At 40.0% G+C, this 21,856-nt stretch overlaps 1 protein-coding gene and 1 long non-coding RNA gene across 2 annotated transcripts; both read left to right on the plus strand.

The window, feature by feature from the left end:
• Positions 1-216: 216 nt before the first annotated feature.
• LOC148046843 (vomeronasal type-2 receptor 26-like) lies at positions 217-14,645 on the plus strand. Its single transcript, XM_087715003.1, has 9 exons — positions 217-268; positions 1,327-1,531; positions 2,680-2,971; positions 4,732-5,595; positions 6,876-7,103; positions 7,693-7,819; positions 9,500-10,391; positions 13,495-13,760; positions 14,557-14,645. The coding sequence occupies exons 1-9, from the start codon at positions 217-219 to the stop codon at positions 14,643-14,645; spliced, it is 3,015 nt and encodes a 1,004-aa protein (XP_087571129.1).
• Positions 14,646-15,358: 713 nt separating this feature from the next.
• Positions 15,359-19,481, plus strand: LOC148046844 (uncharacterized). Its single transcript, XR_015696279.1, has 3 exons — positions 15,359-15,682; positions 17,573-17,800; positions 19,352-19,481. It is a non-coding gene; the product is annotated as an uncharacterized LOC148046844 (long non-coding RNA).
• The last annotated feature ends 2,375 nt before the right edge of the window (positions 19,482-21,856 follow it).

The raw sequence follows: 21,856 nt of genomic DNA on the forward strand, positions 1-21,856 counted from the left end.
GTCATAGCAGACGCTGCGGGAGCGATTGTGGGGAGGCTGCGAGGTCCGGGCAACCCTCGCTCCCCAACTTCTTCCCCGGCGATCCTGAAGGTGCTCTACAGGCACTCAGGAGCCTGTCGCCTCCACCCATCGGCGGCTCGGCACTCCTCTGGCTGGCGTAGCTCGATCAGCACTCATTCGGTGCTGCCTTGGTGGCTCCATGTGGGTGCAGCGGCCATGGCGGTGGGCGCGGAGGGAGGTGGCAGCGGCCCCCTGGCCCTGGCAGCAGGTGAGCACTCCCCCTGGGAGGGTGGGGGGCTTCGGGCCCAGGGGGAGGGGAGGGGTGCCCGGGGGAGGGGTGCGGGCGTGGTGGGGGCTTGTGGAGGGACATGGTTGGAGGTCCTGGGTGGAGGGAGGAGGGGCAGGAGGTCCTGCCAAGGGTGGTTATAGATCAGTGAGCTTCATGGCCGGTGAGGGTCCCGCTCTATGGTGGACGTGGCGCCGGAGCTTTGGCAGGGCTTTTGCACTTGCCTCACCAGCCATGAAGCTCACCACACGTCACTGGTTAGAACTGGCAGGAACCTACCCCTGGTGTGTGTGTGTGTGTGTGTGTGTGTGTGTGTGTGTTTGTATGAATTCCCCATTCTTATTAAAAAGCACATATAAGATAAATTGTAAAACATGTTTTAGTTTTACATTTTTGAAATATTAGTTTTATTTTTTTTCAAATATCCTTGTCTGCTCTTATTTCTTCTTCTCCCCATCCTTGGATGGAATGTGTGAATGATTGTCTATTTCACTTTCACTTTTATCTAGTTTCCAAAGGATTTTCAAATCAAGATCAGTTAATCTGTACTAGACAGTTGATGTTTGACCATTTCATCCAACATTTGGCAAGGAAATGGATTCCCGACCCATTAATAAAAATTAAATCTTTGTCCTGGTTTCTAGAATTAGAGCGATGTTGTAGCTGCAAACTTCCCAATTCCATTTCTTCACTATTTTCAAAACAGGTTAAGGATTGTCACTTATTATGTCACTCCAAAGAAGCAAAGTTGTTGATCAGACATATAAAGAAAAAAATCACCAGGTAGCCAATGGTTCCATGGCAATTATGTCCCTTATGAATGACTGCAATTATTCCATTATTCTAGGAGGCCACAAAATCAAACATTCTGCACAGAAGGGAACAGAAATTCAGAAAGAATCTATATAAATATTTCAAGAGCCACACAGAGGAAGGACGTGTAATGCTGACTCTGTGCGATTCATTTCCACAAAGTTCTCTTCCTTCTGTTTTATCTGCCAGAAGTTCTCCTTGAAGATAGACCTCTTCTCCATACACAGAGAATCATAGAATCAATCCTCCTGGTATCCTGATGCACAAAGCAATTACTCTGAGCTGCCCTGCGAGTGATGCTTTCCCTGTTCCACATGAGTGGTATCAACCCGGGGACCTCATCATCGGTGGGATGATGTCTCATTTGATTTACCATTTCTATGAAACTCTATTCAAACAGCATCCTTTTGTCAACCTTGATGATTCACCAATGTAAAGATTTTTCCTTTGAATCACCTGACTTTAACCCACAATAGCAAAGAATTGTTTATATGATTAATAGCTGTTTGTAGAGAAAATGTAGAGTTTTTCAGGTAAATGTAAGGAATCTTTGTGTTTTGGAAGATTTCTAGCGGTGAGAGAAGGAGAAACCTTCTTCGTGTTTGTTTCATCAACAATGTATTTCAAAGCACATTTGATTGCATGGAAATTATCAAAAAGAAGGCTAAAAAAATCCAGCTCTGCCACATTTCACGAGACAAAAATATAAGGTGCTTCTCCAAAAGGCAACTGGATTTTCTTGGTTTTTGCTTTGAAAAGATTGCATTTCTCATCCAAGAAACTTCTTGGATGAGAAGTGAAATATTGGAAATGCACTTTTGGGACAGCCATGACCTGGACAACTGAGAATCTCCATAGACATAAATATGGGAACTTAGTTAAATTTATTGACATTCTATTATACTAAGGAGGTAAGGAATGGTAAAGGTAAAAGTTCCCCTCACACATATGTGCTAGTTGTTCCTGACTCTAGGGGGTGGTGTTCATCTCCGTTTCAAAGTCGAAGAGCCACACTGTCCGAAGATGTCTCTGTGGTCATGTGGCCGGCATGACTAAATACAGAGAGGCGCATGGAATGCTGTTACCTTCCCACCAAAGGAGGTCCCTATTTTTCTACTTCAAACTGCTAGGTTGGCATAAACTGAGACAAGTAATGGGAGCTCACTCCATTACACGGCAGTAGGGATTCAAACCACCCAACTGCCAACCTTTATAATCAACAATGTTCAGCGTCTCACACATGATCTATACTTCTTTCTAATTCAGTAAATTTCCTAGAAAACCAAATCAACTGGGAAAATACCAAAGCCACAGCATTCTAGTTTAAACTAAACATTGAAGTTAAAATTTCAGAAAATTAACATAGTGTGTTTTATAATGATAACCTTTCTGGAAAAATAAAAATATTAAAGGAAACAAATTGTGTTCAAAGTATATTTGGACTGATTATAAAGTTAACTAATCCTTCAATCAGAAATAGGGTTTTCCAGTGGTCAGTTATGGAATGAACAGCCTAAAATAATTTGCAAAATTATAAATTATCATTATTTTGATAATTATTGTGCTCAATCTATTTTCAGCATAATAACCAAATTCTACCAACATGTCCTTGCCTTGGCCTTTGCTGTGAAGGAGATCAATGAGGACCTCCAGATCTTACCTAACATCACACTTGGGTTCCATATCTATGATAGTTACCACAATCCATGGATGACCTATCGCACTACTCTGGACCTCCTTTTCAAATCCCGGGACTTTGTCTCTAACTACAAATGTGATAGCCAGAAGAATCTCATGGCCATCATTGGAGGATTAGGTTTTGATACATCATCTAACATAGCTGAAGTTGTAGGCTTCTACAAAGTTCCACAGGTCAGTGCGGAGAAGATGAGTAGAAAATTTCTGTACCTTGTTGTTATCGTATAATTATTGAGAATCAGATATTAACACTGTTTTAATATCGTATGTATGTATGTATGTAGTATAGAATCAGATATTAACACTGTAACAGCATTCCAAAAAAGGCATTAAGAATTGTTAATCTAATTGTGCGAAGCTTCTTTTCTGGTAACAATGTATTAACTAACTAGGGCATACAAAACCTTTGCCAGACCAATTCTCAAATACAGCTCATCTGCTTGGAATCCACACTGTGTATCGAATATTAATACAATTGAGCGAGTCCAGAGGCATTTCACGAGAATAGTACTCCACTCCTCTACTCACAATAGAATCCCTTATGCCACCAGGCTTGAAATTTTGGGCTTGGGCAATCTGAAACTGTGTCTCCTGCAGTATGATCTGAGCACAGTACACAGAATTGTCTGCTAAAACATTTTACTTGTCAAGAAAAGCTTCAGCTTCAACCTCAATAATACACAGGCAAACAATTGATACAAACTCAAGGCAAACCATTCCAAACCTAATTGCAGAAAATATGACTTCAGCAACAGAGTGGTCAATGCTTGGAATGCTCTACCAGACTCGGTTGTTACATCCTCAAACCTCCACAGCTTCAACCTTAAACTGTCTACCTGGGTCTTATCCCATTCCTAAGAGGTCTGTAAATAGCAGTAGCAATAGCAGTTAGACTTATACACCGCTTCATAAGGCTTTCAGCCCTCTCTAAGCGGTTTACAGAGTCAGCATATCGCCCCCACAGTCTGGGTCCTCATTTCTCCCACCTCGGAAGAATGGAAGGCTGAGTCAACCTTGAGCCGGTGAGATTTGAACCGCTGAACTGCAGATAACAGTCAGCTGAAGTGGCTGCAGTACTGCACTCTAACCACTGTGCCACCTCGGTAAAGGGGGTGTACATAAGCGCACCAGGTGCCTAATGCACCTGTCCTATGTCTCTATCTATTTTTATCCATTTCTTTCATTTATATCCATGTTTATATTTATACCTGGTATCTTGTATATGTTTAACAAAATAATAAATCTAAATACAAATTGTATTGTAGACCTTGAGGTATAATACTTATCAGTTGTTTTATAAAACTGTAATGCCAATCATAGAAGTAGAGGAAAGATTTGAATGAAGCACACCCTGGTCCTGTTCAACCAAATGAATTACCATATTTTGCAGAATATAAGTCGCACCTTTCCCCCCCCCCCAAAAAAAGAGGGTAAAAATCTGGGTGCATCTTATACACTGAAATCAGCATTTTTGGCCTAATGAAACCCTGCCCCCTTTGCAAAAATGGATGTGCAGAAGGTTTGGGAGGCCTGCAAAGTGATCTTGAGGGCTGGGGAGGGCAAAAAAAGGGGCCATTTTTGACCTTCCAGCCCCTAGGAGCACCCTACAAGCCTCCCAAAACCTCTGCATGTCTCCCCCCCAATTTTTTTTTGCAAAAAATGAGGTGTGCAGAGTGTTTGGAAGGCCTGCAGAGTACAAAACTTTTTTAAAAAAATTACCTCTTCAAAATCTTATATTCCGGTGCGTCTTATAGGCCAAAAATATGGTATTATAATGTGTTTGAAATAATTCATAGAAATTTGATTCTATATTAATATTTTAAACAAAATAGAAGGGAAAATCATCTCTTGGATATTGTTTACAGGAAACCTAGATCGAGAAAGATCTGATTTGAGCTAACAACTCAACAGAATATTACTCTGCTTTTTTTCAGCTGACATACGGCTCATTAGCCCAAGAGGAGTTTCCCACCAGCAAGCGACCTTCACTTTATTTCATGGCCCCAAAAGAGGACCATCAATATGTTGGAATTATCCAACTGCTTCTTCATTTCAGGTGGACGTGGATTGGGATTTTTACTATGGATAACAACAACGGAGAACGTTTCTTACAAAAAATGCAGCCCTTACTTTCACAGAACGGTATCTGCTCATCGTTCATAGAAAGGCTTGCACAACTAATCCACTTTGAACAGTATGGAGAACTTTATCACGTAATCTCAAGTATTTTCATTAATTTGAAGAATAGCAACAGCACTGCATTTCTCATCTATGGAGAATCTCAGACAATTACGTGGCTGAGAGCTCTCATGTTTCTAGCAGATCCTGAAAACAAGCAAATGGCATTATTTAGAAAGGTGTGGATCATGACTGCACAGATTGATTTCATATTATCAGGATTTCAAATCAGTTGGGATCGCCAGATGTTCCATGGGGCTATTTCCTTCAGTGTTCATTCTAGAGCAGTTGCAGGTTTCAAGGAGTTTCGTCAGACCATCAAACCTCATTCAGGGTGCAGAGATGGATTTCTGCAGGATGTCTGGGAACAATTCTTTGATTGTTCATTCTCAAAATCAGAATTACAAAAAATGCACAGTAGGAGATGTACTGGGGAGATGAAGCTAGAGAATCTCCCTGGGCCTGTCTTTGAAATGGAAATGACTGGCCAAAGCTACAGCATCTACAATGCCATTTATGCTGTGGCTCATGCTTTGCAAGCTCTATTCTTGTCAAGATTCAATAAGAAAAAAACAGTGATGAGTAAAAAAACTGACCTTCCACATCTGCAGCCTTGGCAGGTATTCTCTCTACATTGGACACTTCTATTATCTCAATGAGCAATTTGATCTAGAAATATGAGATCAGATCTGTCTGTCTGTCAGGTTTTTGAAAGATGCCCTAATTAATTCATGAGCCTTGAGCCAAGTTTCAAAAGAAAACTAGTCATTTATTAGGAACACCATTTCAGCAATACCTCATTGCAGTCAGATCTGATCTCATTTTAATTATGGCTGAATTTTACCCCTGTTTCCTCCCTCCCCTCAGTCTGTGTCATAAATCACATTCATCAATGAGGTGCACGCCTCACAAGCCTGCTGTAGTAATCTAAGATCTGACTCTAGCCAAAGGTATGCATGGAATGCCTTCCCCGCTTTCCTCACCATGGCAACTTTATGAGTTGACATATGGAGGAAAGACTTAATATTTTCTGCTTATAAAATCCAGTCAGTTGTGAACCTCAAGAAACTACTATATTATTAAGTACCACAGTTAAGGGAACCTCGCTTCCCCATGGATTTTGCTGGTCAGAAGGTGGCAAAGATCCTAAATGTGAAAACAGGTCATGTCACTTTTTTCAGTGCCACAGTAACTTAGAACACTCACTAAATGAACTGTTATAAATAGAAGATTAAATAGAATAAATAGAAATAAATAGAATAATAGAAACTAAATAGAGTAAATAGAAATTAAAAGAGGCTTGCTCCTAGGGAGGAAAGCTATGGCAAATCTAGACAGCATACTAAAAAGCAGAGACATCACCCTGCCAACAAAAGTGTGTATAGTCAAGGCTATGGTTTTCCCAGTTGCAATGGATGGCTGTGAAAGTTGGACGATAAGAAAGACTGAGCACCAAAGAATTGAGGCCTTTGAACTCTGGTGCTGGTGAATACTCCTGCGAGTCCCTTGAATTGCCAGGAGATTAAACTGATCAGTCCTAGAGGAGATCAACCCTGACTGCTCTTTAGAAGGCCAGATCCTGAAGATGAAACTCAAATACTTTGGCCCCCTAATGAGAAAGAAGGACTCACTGGAGATGAGCCTCATGCTGGGAATGATTAAGGGCAAAAGAAGAATGGGACGACAGAGAATAAGATGGCTGGATGGAGTCACCGAAACAGTAGGTGTGAGCTTCAATGGAGTTCAGAGGATGGTAGAGGAAAGGAAGGCCTGGAGGAACATTATCCATGGGATCATGATGGGTTGGGTATGACTTTGCAACTAAAAACAACAACAACATAGAGTGCTACCTGTATTATCATTCCAATTCTCTCTTTTTTTTTCATTCTCTTTCACATAGCTCTATCCATTTCTACATGGCATTTCTATTAACAATTCGGCTGGGGAGAAAGTTTCCCTGAATGAAAATGGGGAAGTAATAGGTGGATTTGATATCATCAACATCATCACATTTCCCAATCGGTCTTTTCAAAGAGTGAGAGTCGGAGTAATAGATCCAACTTCTCCAACAGGCAAAGAATTATTCATTGATGAAAATCTGATTATCTGGCACCCAGCTTTTAATCAGGCATGGATTCACTTAATGGACTATATCTTGAGCTATTATGATTGCAAATAGAGGCCTTGGTCTCTTAAATCATACTGACCAAAGCCTCTTTAGAAATCTATTTTTTATGTTTGTAAGAAAAAATGGAATACAATGAGCAAATATGGCCCATGAGCAAGCATTAATGAAATTGACAAAATGACCTTACAATGTAAAAGTCAGGTTTTGTTTTTGGTTGCAGTTATCTTTCAAATTATGGACATTGCCTTATTTCCATAGCATTGTGATCTCACATGTTAATCCACTCACCTTGCCTTTTTCCAACAGGCCCTTTAGCTCATCACTTTTATTTCTACAACTTTTAATGTATAATATAAATCCAGCTAGATAATATTCAGTAGCCCTTTGAGAAGTAAAGAATTCTTTTCCCCAATTAAAGGGATTGATTAATAACTCATGAACGAAAGTGTTCCCAGGATAATGTTGAAGAATCTACTCAACTGGTTAACCTTTGGTCCCAGTTACTGAATCAGATTGGATCCTTTAGTATTAATATTATTTTTTTTAAAAAAATCTTCCTTTGCAAAAGGCCTTTTATTTTTATCACCAGGTACTTCCAATTTCTCTGTGCAATGACCATTGCTCCCCTGGATACTGGAAGAAGGAGGCTGAAGGAAAGCAATTCTGTTGCTATGACTGTGTTCCATGTCCAGAAGGGAAAATTTCAAATCAAAAGGGTAGGTTAGACATTCCAAGAAGTTTTCATTAGGTTGATTTAAGCAAACGAAGAGGAGCAGTGGTTCAATGGCTTAATAATGCTGGAGAAGGTAATTAAACTCCAACCCTTTGAGCCCTAGCATTTTGTGCAGAGGTGATATTCAGCCAGTTCTGACAGGTTCTGGAGAACCGGTAGTGGAAATTTTTAGAATTGGTATTTTGCAGTATCCTTCCCCTGCCACGCCCACAAAGCCACACCCACAGAACCAGTAGCAAAAAAAATTGAATCCCACCAGTGACTGCGTGATGTGGTGAGCTTCCATCACTCGTCTCAGCTTCTGCCAATCTAATAGTTCAAAAGGATGTTATATGCAAGTAGATAAATAGGTACCACTTTGGTGGGAAAATGAGCAGGCATTTCATGTGGACGGTTAGAATCCTGCTGGCACTGCACTTCCCATTTGTGATGCTCATTTGCAAGGCAGCTCTGGTGGAGGGACAGGGCTACATATGATGTTACAGGAAAGGCACTCTACTTTCTTTCTGGTGCAGAGCTATCTTGCCCCCTTTGGAGACATTTTGCTTCTCATCCAAGAAGCTTCTTCAACTCTGACTGGATGGTGGGGAATGGAAGGATTTATATTTCTTGCAGACAGCTGGTCACTTGCATTCTTTCTGAGAGTTGTTGAGGCCACTTGAAGGTTTGTCTGTGTCCTCAGGGTCACCTGACTAGTGCAAATTGGAGCCTTCTTGGAGCTGCTGAAAGGACTGTGTTGTGGACTTGTGCTTTCTGCAACTGTGTTCCTTTCTGACCTGTGTCCCTTTCAGGCTGTTGGGGATGAGTCTCTGTTGTCTGTTTCTCAAACTGAAGCACAAATGGTTCCCGTAGCCTGTAATATTTTGCTGGAAATCCATTCATACTCCCAACCATTTGAAGGGTGCTCATCCCAAACTGCACAGCTAAATGTCAATAGATGTTCTCAGTCATCCAGGTCATGGTTGTCCCAAAGGTGATTTTTAATGACCAGCTGTCTGCAAGGAATAGAACTCCTTCCATTCCCCACTATCCAGTCAGAGCTAAAGAAACACCTAGGAGGAGAAGTGAAACATATTTTTAAAAAAAGAGGAAGGTCCAGTTGCCTCTTGAAAAAGCACCTTTGGGACAACTATGACCTGGGTGACTGAGAATCGTCATAGACAAACAGAGCTAGTAATCTTAGGCAGCCAAAGTACAAGCCTGTATCAGCATTATTGTCTCCTGGCTAATGTATCACTATATAATAAATAAATACTGTAAGTAAATTTAAGCAAGGTGTAATACACTATCTTATTGTGCAAATAACTCATACTTTACATCTTCAAGATGAATATTCATTTTTATAGCTGTGACTCACAATCTGTTGTTCAGGTCAATACGCTCTGTTACTAGGGATTTAAATGTATATCCTCACAGTTTTCTTCTCCATGTTTTGGAAAAAAAATGGGGGAAAGTCCAAATGGCCTACATTGCAATAAAATTTAAAATGACACAAAGAGTTGTATTTCCTTCCATTTCTGCTTTGAACTGAATTTTCATAGAAACATGATCCGCCGGGTAACCAGTGGGAAGAACTCAAAGGAATAACAACTGGCACCCATTTAGAAAGTACTTTGAATGCTATGGAATGCCTAGATGACAAATTCTTTGATTTTCCTTCCAGATATGGATGACTGTTTTCAATGTTTAGAAGATCATTATCCAAATAAAGAAAAGAAAGGCTGCATCCTGAAACCGATAGTCTTTATAACATTTGAAGAAACCTTAGGAATTGGTTTATCCTCAACAGCTCTTGGTTTCTTCTTCTTGACCTCTTGGGTACTTGGAACTTTTATTAACCACAAGGACACTCCCATTGTCAAAGCCAACAACCGATCCCTCACCTACACCCTCCTTGTCTCTCTTCTGCTCTGTTTTCTCTCCTCTTTGTTTTTTCTCAGCCAACCTGACAAAGTGATCTGCCTTCTCCAACAACCAACTTTTGGCATCACTTTTTCCATGGCCATTTCTTGTGTACTGGCCAAAACTATCACTGTGGTTGTTGCTTTCATGGCCACTAAACCTGGTTCTCAGATGAGGAGATGGGTAGGAAAAAGATTGGCCTTTTCTATTGTCCTTTCCTGCTCTCTCTTCCAAGTATTGATGTGTATTCTTTGGTTGTCGACATCACCTCCATTCCCTGAGTTGGACATGAAATCAGAGCTCCAAGAAATGATTTTAAAATGCAATGAGGGGTCAGCTTTCTTCTACTGTGTCTTGGGCTACATGGGTGTCTTGGCCATTGCCAGCTTTATTGTGGCTTTTCTTGCCCGTAAATTACCTGACAGCTTTAACGAAGCCAAGTTCATCATCTTCAGCATGTTGGCCTTTTGCAGTGTGTGGATCTCCTTCTTTCCAGCCTATCTGAGCACAAAAGGAAAAGCCATGGTAGCTGTGGAGGTCTTCTCCATCTTGGCCTCCAGTGCTGCATTACTGGGATGCATATTCCTCCCTAAATGCTACATCATTGTTTTGCGGCCTGACCTCAATCACAGGGAGCAACTCACAAAGAGAAAGTAGCATGTTATATTTCTGGCTCACCGAAATCCCCCCCCAAAAAAAAATGGAATAGAAAGACTACTATGTACAGGAAACATATATAAAGTTGTAGGAATATTTTAACTTCTCCCAAAGAAAGATTTGTGTAGGATATTTATGATCATTAAGATTTATTATGATTCCAAAATCAGTGCTGATGCAGTTTTATTTTCACCATTTTCCAAGATTCTTTAATTTAATCATTTCTCCCTTTCAACACATCCATTGCGCTTCACTTTGAGAGTCTAATTTTCTTTCTTACTATTAGGATATTTCAGATATTGACTCAAAGTCCAATGTTTGCAGAGACACTTTCATGATTTTTATACTTTCAGTTCCTAAAGCATTGCATAAATACAGTAAAAAGCTGGTTGTTGTTTTAGAAACATATATTTAACACAGCATCAGAGTAAATCAATTTTGGATATTTTAGGGTTCTTTCAAATGTAAAATTCTTTGATTTTGTGAATCTTGTACATTTAATTTTTTAAAAAAGCTTGCTTGCTGGGTCATAACTATTCACTCCCTAATAAATCAATATCCACTGCAACCAGTCATGAGATATTAATACAAGAAATTTAGTGAAATGAAATGTATTCTTGCTTTTGCCTCATCCTATGTTCCAAAGGTTTTTGGCCCAATAACTATATTTTTTATAGAAGACTAGTAGAGCCAGTGGGAAGAGTACAAAAAGATTTAGTTTAGAGGACTTACACAGAAACAAGAATAGAATAGAATAGAATAGAAAAATAGAATGGAATGGAATGGAATAGAATAGACTAGAATGGATTGGAATAGAATAGAATAGAATGGAATGGAGTAGAATAGAATGGAATGGAATGGAATAGATTAGAATAGAATAGAAAAATAGAATGGAATAGAATGGAATGGAATGGAAGGGAAGGGAAGGGAAGGGGAGGGGAGGGAAGGGAATAATAGAATAGAATAGAATAGAATAGAATAGAATAGAATAGAATAGAATAGAATAGAATAGAATAGAATAGAATAGAATAGAATAGAATAGAATAGAATAGAATAGAATAGAATAGAATAGAATAGAATAGAATAGAATAGAATAGAATATCAATTTAATAAAACAGACATCTTAGCACATCTGTGTTAATCCCAATACTGGAAATGACATCAGAATTCCACCCAGTTAAAAGTTCATGATCTTGTCCCTATACCCACAATCCATCACATGGTCCAATCTTCTTCTTCCACGCTGGCATCCACACCCAACTTCTTCCGGTCACATGTACTGGTGCGGAGACAAAGGATGACCTTGGCTTCTAGTAAAGAATGAAAACAATACATTCCACAATCTCACTCCTGTCTATTCCCCCCTCCCATCAACTATACTAATGAAACAGCATATTGAAATAAGAGAAAGTGTGGCAGGCCAAAATTCTAAAAGGAATATAATTGCAGGCCTGACACAATCATTTCAATATGAGACAGCCTTGTGCAGCAGCTGCCAAAAAAGCCAACACAGTTATTGCCATGTTTCAATTTTTACCCTCAAAATGATGCCATTGAGCACTGCACACCACAAGAACATTCCCCCCTCATCACTCTGCTAAACACATAATTCCCTCACCACTGTCAAACTATTCACTAAGGCTGCATTACTATTACGATTAGTCTTATCAGCGTTCCTATCACTCATCTCCCCTCACTTATGACTGCAGGGCTGTAACTTTGTTGCTTGTATCCTCTCGATTTATATTGATATTGATTGTTTCCTGATTGCTTATTGGTACCCTGTGACTATCATTAAGTGTTGTGCCTTATGATTCTTGACGAATGTATCTTGTCTTTTTATGTACACTGAGAGCATATGCACCAAAGAGAAATTCCTTGTGTGTCCAATCACACTTGGCCAATAAAGAATTATATTCTATATTCTATGTATTATAATCTATTCTATTCTATACATTCAAGTTGACAATAAAGTTATTCTAAGTCTACCTGTCCAATTCTATTTCTCCAGGTGTTTTCAAAACAGGTTCAATCTTAGTCATGCATTATGTCATCTAAATCAATGATCAGCTATATAGAGAAAATTGGCAGATTGCCTATTGTCCAATGGTAATTATGAATTACTGAAATCACTCATTATTCATAGTAGGGCAAAACAAGAAAGGTTCTGCGCAGAAGGGAATAACAAGTGAGAAACAATCCATATAAGTATTTCAAAAGCCACAGCGAGGCAGGAAGGGGTAATGCTGACATTCTGAGCTTCACTTCCACACATTCTCTTCCTCCTGTCTTATCTGCCAGAACGTCTCTTCGAATGATAGACCCAGATATTTTCCTCATGAGCAGGGAGTCATGAAGTTGCTCCTTCTGGTATTCCTGATGAACAAAGTAGTTACTCTGAGCTGCCCTTCAAGGGATGCTTTCCTAGTTCCACAGGAGTGGTACCAGCCAGGTGGCCTTATCATTGGTGGGATGGTGTCTCACATTGTTTACCACTTTTATGAAATTAAATTTAAGGAACATCCATCTTTAAAAGGTTATGGCTTACCACTGTAAGGGTTTCCTTCTCTTTCCACACAGTTTCCAATCTTAACCGAACCCTCCAAAACTTTCTTATGCAAATGAAAGCTGCTTGAATATAAAAGGCTGGGTTTTGTATATTATCTAACCCTGTTTGTCTTTCAAATGTATTTGTGCGTGTGAGAAGGAATAATTTCCTTTATATCATGTTAAAGTCATTCTTGTAAAATGTAGGAAACCTTGTTGCAAGAAGTCTTTTGAGGAACATTTAGTGAGATTAAGGTACTTTTTTTAAAAAAAGTCTACATTATCTATTCATATTCAGGTATGTGGATAGGAAATAAGAGTAATAGTTTGAAAAAAGCTACTATATTGTTGTAGTACACATCTCTTGCAAATCATAGAATGACTGTGTAAAAAGTATATTTAAATTCTGCACTAATTATTGAGTGTTTTAGAAAACCTGTCATCTATCTACGTCAGCAGGAGACAGAAATGCTTCTTCTTCTTATAGAAATCTTGCCACCTTACAAGAATTGTAGAATCATTTTTCAATGAGTGCATTTAACCTATTTGCAGTGTCATAACCAAATTCTACCAGCACATCCTCGCCTTGGCCTTTGCTGTGAAGGAGATCAATGAGGACTCCCAGATCTTACCTAACATCACTCTTGGGTTTCACATATATGATAGTTACCACAATCTAAGGATGACCTATCGTACCACTCTGGACCTGCTTTTCAAATCCCAGGGATTTGTCCCTAACTACAAATGTGATACTCAGAAGAACCTCATTGCCATCATTGGAGGATTAGGTTCAGACACATCATCTTATATGGCAGAAAGTATAAATGTCTACAAAATTCCACAGGTAGTTTGGGCAAGGGATCAGATAGAAACTTTAACTTCTGTTGTAATGAATGTTAGATATTAGATGTTTGTCATGCTTTTCTGCAGGATTTCACTGAAGTCCACTTTGCAATCCTTCTGTAATTTGATTCCACAATGCAGTGTATTGGCTCAAGGAAATGCATTTTTTTAAAAAAATCAAAATCTTTTAGCATGATCACAGATTGGAAAATTAAAATGGAAAATATAAATTACAGAACAAACTTAAACTTACTGAAGCAGGCAGGCATTGTGTTTTTACTGCCATCTGGGAACAGATGGTATCTCTCCTTACTCTGTCTTCATTGGGGTCTGTTAAAAAATAGTTTAGTATAAAACTCAACTGTTTTTCTTGAAGGATTGGATGATTGGGTCTTTTTGGAGAGCTGTATATTTTTTTAAAAGCACTAAAGGAAAACATACTTAACTGTTTCCATTTCTCCAGAATCTCATGGATAGTCTTTCATCTAAAATATTTTATTCTGCCAGCTATAAAGAAGAGCAGAAGGTAGTTCAATAAGTCTAGCTCTAAAGAACATAGAGTATAGAATAATAGAGTTGGAAGGGACCTTGAAGGTCTTCTAATCCATCCCCCTTTTTGAGCAGGAGACCTTATACCATTTCAGATAAATGATTCTCCAGTCTCTTTTTGAAAGTCTTCAGTGATGGAGTTTTGAAGGCAAGCTCTTCCATTGGTTGATTTAGCAAATTTCTCTCTTCTTCTAGATTGCTTCTCCTCTTAATTGCTTCTAGGTTTCTTCTGCCCAGATTTAACTATATTCCAGGTGTTCGTGAGGATGAACATTCTGGAACTATATCAGGATGCTAATTTTAGTTCATAATGTTATTCCATAAGTGAGAAAATATTTCATTTTGAGATTTCATTGCTTATATTGCTCAACTTCTATAATCTATGTATAATTGTAGACATTTTAAGTGTAGGGACACCTTCATTCAATATACATCCAGAAAGCAATCCTTTTTTTTTACATATTTCCCCCTTGATTGTCATGAATAATGGCTCTCCTTTTTTTTAGTTTAGTTGACTTATGGTTCTTTTGCCCAAGACGAGTTCCAGACTACTAAACTATCTTCACTTTATTGCATGGTCCCAAATGAGGACCATCAGTACGTTGGAGTTCTACAACTTCTTCTTCATTTTGGATGGACGTGGATAGGAGTCTTCACTCTTGACACTGACAAAGGAGAACGTTTCTTCCAGAAATTGCAGTCATTGCTTTCCCAGAATGCCATCTGCACAGCTTTCTCACAAAAGATTCCACAGTTGGTTAATTTGGAAAACGTGTCTGAATTACTTGGGGGAAACTCAATTGTCTGCAATAAACTGATAGATCAGAAAGCAAATGCTTTTCTTGTCTATGGAGAATCTTTCACAATTTTGTGGCTCAGAGTTGTTGTGTTTCTGTGTGATCTAGAAGAGAGCACCTCATTTAGAAAGGTTTGGATCCTGATGGACCCAACTGATTTCATACTGACAGCATTTCAAAGAGGTTTCGATCTCCAGGTGCTCCACGGGGCTCTTTCCTTTGCAGTGCACTCAAGAGAGGTTCAAGGCTTCAGAGAATTCCTTCGAGTCAACAAGCCTTCAACCCACAAAAATGGATTTTTTCAAGAAGTTTGGGAGCAAATGTTCGACTGTTCGTTTCCAAATGAAGAATTTTCTGATCAAACTTGTACCGGAGAAGAGAACTTGGAGAATCTGCCTGCATCTCTGTTCGAGTTGAAGATGACTGGCCATAGCTATAGTATCTACAATGCTGTCTATGCAGTGGCACATTCTTTGAATGAAGAAGTGAGTTCAAAATCCCAAAAGAGATATATTCAAAGGTTTGAATTCCCAGATCTTCAGCCTTGGAAGGTAATGTCTCAAAAGATGCTTTACCTATCGTTTGTTTTAGTGAATAGCCATTCTCACCCACTGCTGAGTATGGCTTCTTTTGGCCTATACTCACAGATCAATAAAAATATTGAGGGAACAAGACCGATGGTGTAAGAGGTGATTCTAAGTTACAGAATACAAGAAGATGAAAATAACCAATACCTTTGCAAATCTCAGTCCAGACAGTGAAGTTTATATATCATCCTTGGGTCTATAAATAACCATTTCATTCCCACATAGAATTGCCCTGTCTTGTAAATTTATCCAGCCCAGTTCCAAGAAAAAAATTAACGAAGGAGAGTCTGAAAGCATTGTTTCTTTGCTTTGTGCCCAACACACTTTTTAAAAATGTGGGGATTTCTCTTTTCTGATTAGTTTTTTGCAATGTAGTCAAGACAGGGATGTTAGAACTCGGAGACAATGACAATTGGGGTTTTTTTATCAGTAGAGGTGCACTATTTAGGTTTACTTTATTGTCACTGCATCTCGTAGAATGAAATTAAATGCCATCTTCAGAGTACATTGTACATAAAACAAAACACTCATCCTTCACATTCTATACAGTTGAATTGAAAACCCCTGATATTCCATTCATATTGCACTATACAATAGAATCCAATATAGTTTCTTCTCTGGGATAAGAGCTGAGGTGGCGCAGTGGTTAGGGTGCAATACTGCAGGCCACTTCAGCTGACTGTTATCTGCAGTTCAGCAGTTCTAATCTCACCGGCTCAAGTTTGACTCAGCCTTCCATCCTTCCGAGATGGGTGAAATGAGGACCCAGACTGTGGGGGCGATATGCTGACTCTGTAAACCGCTTAGAGAGGGCTGAAAGCCCTATGAAGCGGTATATAAGTCTAACTGCTATTGCTATTGCTATTGCTATATAAGCTGTTTTCCAGCTGATTTGTCCCTGTTTTTATTATCCTGTACCATCTGCCAGATGGTAACAGTTCAAAATAAGGGTGCCCAGAATCAGATGGATCTTTCAGAATGTTTTGAACTTCCTTAAGGCAGTGGGAGCTATAAAACTCTTCCAAAGAGGGGAGAAGGCAACCAATGATCCTCTGAGCAATGATGTGAACCCTCCAGAATACTGTCCTATCTGCCAGTGTGCAATTAGCAAACCATATACAGGTGCAGTAAGTTAAAATACCCTCTATGGTGTAACGGTAGAAGGTCACCAGCAGTTTTTCATTGAATTGTTGTTTCCTGAGAAATCTCAGGTAGCATAATCTCTGGTGGGCCCTTTTGATCAGTGCTGCAATGTGAGCACGCCAGGCCAGGTCCTCGTTTATGATAACACCCAGAAACTTAAAACTTCATGAAGTGATGTGAGTTTTCAGACTTAAACAAACTACCAGGAAAATTGTTGAGCTAGTTGCTTTGAAATACTTGTCCTCATTTACTAATATGGTCAAAATGAGTTCCAAACCTCATCTATTGACTATTCAATGTGGGTTTTACATTTTCTACTTCTATAGTTCAAGTTCAGAAGACTTTTTTTCCCATTTTCATTCACCACATGAGCCGTGCTGGCACAGTGGTTAGAGTGCAGTACTGCAGACTACTTCTGCTGACTGCCGGCTGCCTGCAATTTGGCAGTTCAAATCTCACCAGGCTCAAGGTCAACTCAGTCTTCCATCCTTCCGAGGTGGGTGAAATGAGGACCCAGATTGTTGGGGACAACATGCTGACTCTGTAAATCTCTTACAGATGACTGTAAAAGACTGTGAAGCTATATATAAGTCTATGTTCTATTGCTATTTCCTGGAAAAATGAGAGTAAAGTAAAGGGAAGTTTTAATCTTTTTAGCCCTCATAATTTATTTTCTTTTCGACTCCCTTTTTCTTATCCTTCTTCATGTAGCTCCACAAATTCCTTCAAGGGATTTCTTTTAACAACTCAGCCGGAGAAAGAGTCTTCTTTAAAGACAAAAGGGAAGGTCAAGGTGGTTTTGATATTCTCAACATGATCACTTTTCCGAACAGATCTTTTCAGAGAGTTAAAGTTGGAGAGTTAAGGTCGAATGCTCCAGAAGGAAAAGAACTCGTCATTGAGAGGAACACAATCCTTTGGCACCCTGGATTTAACCAGGTAGGCAATCATGATTGTGCAAAACCTGCATGAATTGTATCTTGATCCATTATGACCCATTGATCATTGTTTGTTAAAACATACCGAATAGAATAGAATTCTTTATTGGCCAAGTGTGATTGGATACATAAGGAATTTGTCTTTAGTGTGTATGCTCTCAGTGTACATAAAGAAGATATACGTTCACAAGAATCATAAAGTACAGCACTTAATGATAGTCATATGGTACAAATAAGCAATCAAATCATATTAGGAAACAATAAAAACAATATAAGTTGTAAAGATGCTTGTATCTAGATATAGCTATAAGTAGGAAGAGGTAGATACTAGTAAGGATGAGAAGAATAATAGTAATACAACCTGGATGGGTTGCAGAACCAAACCACACAGTTATAGAAGTCCAGTTGAAAGACTGAGTAATTTCTTTGTACAACTATATCAGCAGCTCCATGAGCTTCCTGAGTTGGCACAGAAAGAGCATTCTTTCTTGTGCTTTTTTGATGACATTTCTGATGTCCATTTTAGGTTTGGAGATATGATAGAACCTAGAAATTTGAAGATCTCTACTGTTGATACTGTGTTGACTAGTATTGTAAGAGGTGGTAGTATGGGAGGGTTTTTCCTAAAGTCTACCATCATTTTGTACAGTTTTGAGTGTGCTCACTTCCAGATGGTCACACCATGAGGCTAGTTGTTCAACCTCGAATGAGACCGATCACTGAAGATAGTCACTTTCCAAATTTGATTCCTCTTGTTGAAAAGCGGGGGGATCAGTGGTGGGTTTCAAAAATAGTTCAAACCTACTCTGTGGGTGTGGCCTCCTTTGTGGGAGTTGCTTGCTGCCCATGTGACTGGATGGGAGTGGCTTGCCACCCATGTGACCGGATATGAAGATGCCGATGACACTTGTCAGAACCACCTTAAATTACCTCACACACAACACTGGCATGCATAAGAATATGATGTAAACTTGTTTTTTTCAAGGCATCTTTGGTTTGCATTAAAACAACTTCAACACACGCAATGTTCGATTGCATCACATCCTTACCTTTCACAGAGGCACTGAGTTTTATAAATATGAGCATGATAGTATAGAATAATCATATCCAAGGAACAGTGGTGGGTTTCAAAAAATTTTGGAACCTCTTCTGTAGGTGTGGCCTGCTTTCTGGGTCCACTGGTGGAACTCTTCTAACCGGTTCGGTAGATTTGACGAACCGGTTCTACCGAATAGGTGTGAACTGGTAGGAACCCACCTCTGGGGGGAATGTACATTCTGTACAAAGGTTCATTTACCAAATTGACAAACTGGTACTATGATTTTATTACTGCCGTCATTCCAATTTATTTACTTGCTCTGTCCCTCTTCAAGCAGATCCTCTTACACTCCCTTGTAATTTCAACATCTTTTTAATGCACAGTTTAAATCCAAGTTGATAAAATTCAGCAGCCCTTGGGAAGTAAACTTTGATCTGCCTCCATAAAGGGGGATAAAAATCAGAAACTGTTTTAAAGATCTCCCTTTTCAAAACCTTTGATGTTTATCACCAGGTTCTTCCACTTTCTCAGTGTAATGACCATTGTTCCCCTGGATATTGGAAGAAAGGAGATGAAGGGAAAAAATTCTGTTGCTATGACTGTGTTCGATGTCCGGAAGGGAAGATTTCAAATCAAATGGGTAAGTTAGACATTCCAGGAAGCTTTCATTAAATATGCTTAAGCAAACTGTAACACATATAGGATGTATAGTATATGTAATTACTAGATTTATGAATACCGCAGGGGAAATATTTATCTCTTTACCTGTGGGTCAAACTCAATTTGCCATTGAGGTGCCTACAGGTTATGTTTCTTATACAAATGCAATATATATGAGCCATAGAGTTTATATGATGACATGATCTATATCTATAATTATTTATAGCTAGCTATATAGCTATATAGCTATATAGTTATATAGCTAGCTAGCTAGCTAGCTATATAGCTATATAGTTATATAGCTAGCTAGCTAGCTAGATAGATAGATAGATATGGGGAGGGGGAGGGGGAGGGGGAGGGGGAGGGGGAGGGGGAGGGGGAGGGGGAGAGGGAGAGAGAGAGAGAGAGAGAGAGAGAGAGAGAGAGAGAGAGAGAGAGAGAGAGAGAGAGAGAGAGAGAGAGAGAGAGAGAGAGAGAGAGAGAAAAATTATCCTAAAAATACAAGTTCCAGGTGAAGTTATAAAAGAAGAAACAGACATTGTGATCTCTGGAACTTAAAATATATTGCTTACTTAGCTTTCGTTAACCACTGCTAACATTGTCAGAGTGTAAAAACCATTAAAGAGATGTATATATACACACACAAATAGATGCATTTTCATCTTTATTTGTATTAGTTATTCTTCTCCCTAAGAATAACTAATCAGTAAACAAAATATTAGTTTTTGTAAACTTGGGATATATTCAGCATTTAATCTCTTGGTTTCTTCTGTCTTATGATGTCATCTTCATAACTTGTGAGGACAACCTACTCATTAGGCTAATCTGATAAATATTTGAATGGGAGATCACCAGCTAATTTCTTTTTAGAAAGTAGATGGGATTTATAGAGAAACTTCTAAAGGCAAACTGTTCCAACAATTAATTGTTGTCACCATTGGGACAACAGTAAATTTGAAAATGTCAGAAAGACTGCATTTTAAAAGTAGTTGCACTTTATTTTATGCCGGTCTTAAACGATACAATACCGTGTTTCCCCGAAAATATGACAGGGTATTATTTTCTTTTTACCATCAAAATATGTCTTGAGCTTTATTATGTGGGGAGGGTTTATTGTTTTGGGGTTGACGGGCGGCTGCTCTCTTGCAAGCGGGCTCCTAAAGAGCCGGGCACAGCCTCATGGGTGAATGGCTGTGTTGTACGAGTACCACAGGTGCTCATGCAGTTTGGCAATACCTCTAGGTCAGTGAATGGCATTGTGCCCGGCTGCAAAGGGGATTTGCCCCCTTTGCAGCCGGGCACAATGCCATTCACTGACCTAGAGGTATTGCCAAACTGCATGAGCACCTGTTTGCCGCTACTCAGCTCCCGTGGCTTGGCACCTTCCAAATGCCAGTGAATAGTGCTCTGCATGGCTGAAGAGGGGGGTTGCATGAGCGGCTGTTCCGCTCTTGCTCACCCGCCTCCCAGCCTCATATACATGGCCCAGCTCTCATTATGGAGCCAGGTCACTTCCGCCACTGCTACCATCCCAGCCTGGTTTTTTCCACAACTTCCAACCAGAGTCTTTCGGCAGTGGCCGCTCTGGGCGCACACTCTATGGTTGTGGGCCAGCTGCCTGCAGAGTGTACAACCATAGAGTGTGCACCCAAGCGGCCACTGCCAAAAGACTTGGGTTGGAAGCTGTGGAAAAAGCCAGGCTGGGATGGTGGTGGCGCCGGAGGTTCCCTGGCTCTGTAATGAGAGCTGGGCCATGCATCATGAGGCTGGGAGACGGGTGAGTGAGAGCAGAACAGCCGCTCGTGCAACCCTCCTCTCCAGTCATGCAGAGCACCATTCACTGGCATTTGGAAGGTGCCAAGCCATGGGAGCCGGGCAGCAGCAAACAGGTGCTCATGTGGCTTAGCGATACCTCTAGGTCAGTGAATGGCACTGTGCCCGGCTGCAAAAGGGGTTTGCCGGGTGGCTGCTCATGAGCATGGTCACTTCATGGCTGTTGTGTTGCGCTGCTGTGACAGTGCAACACAGCCATTCACCCATGAGGCTGTGCCCGGCTCTTTGGGAGCCTGATCGCAAGACAGCAACCACCCGGCAATCACCCTCTTCAGCTGGGCACAGGCTGCTCACCAACCTAGAGGTATCCGGAAGGTGCCCAGCAACACGATCACCTTAGCCTCCTCCCAGGTTCCTGTGGCTTGGCACCTTCAGGATACTGCTAGGTTGGTGAGCAGTGCTCTGCCTGGCCAGAGGTGGGGGGTTGTCCAGGGGGCTTATATGCGGGGGGCGGCTTAGATTTTTGCCCACCAGAAAAATGTGGCATGGCTGTATTATGAGGACACATCGTATTTTGGGGAAAAC

This window comes from Thamnophis sirtalis, unplaced genomic scaffold (genome assembly GCF_051295495.1).
Source record: "Thamnophis sirtalis isolate CommonGarterSnake01/CBP01778 unplaced genomic scaffold, rThaSir2_p1.2 scaffold_4, whole genome shotgun sequence".
NCBI classification, from domain to species: Eukaryota; Metazoa; Chordata; class Lepidosauria; order Squamata; family Natricidae; genus Thamnophis; species Thamnophis sirtalis.

Coding starts and splice junctions, on each gene's coding strand:
- LOC148046843 (XM_087715003.1), top strand. CDS start 217: ATGGCGGTGGGCGCGGAGGGAGGTGGCAGCGGCCCCCTGGCCCTGGCA. Junction 2,972..4,731: donor GCTTCTACAAAGTTCCACAG/GTCAGTGCGGAG, acceptor GCTTTTTTTCAG/CTGACATACGGCTCATTAGC. Junction 5,596..6,875: donor CACATCTGCAGCCTTGGCAG/GTATTCTCTCTA, acceptor TCTTTCACATAG/CTCTATCCATTTCTACATGG.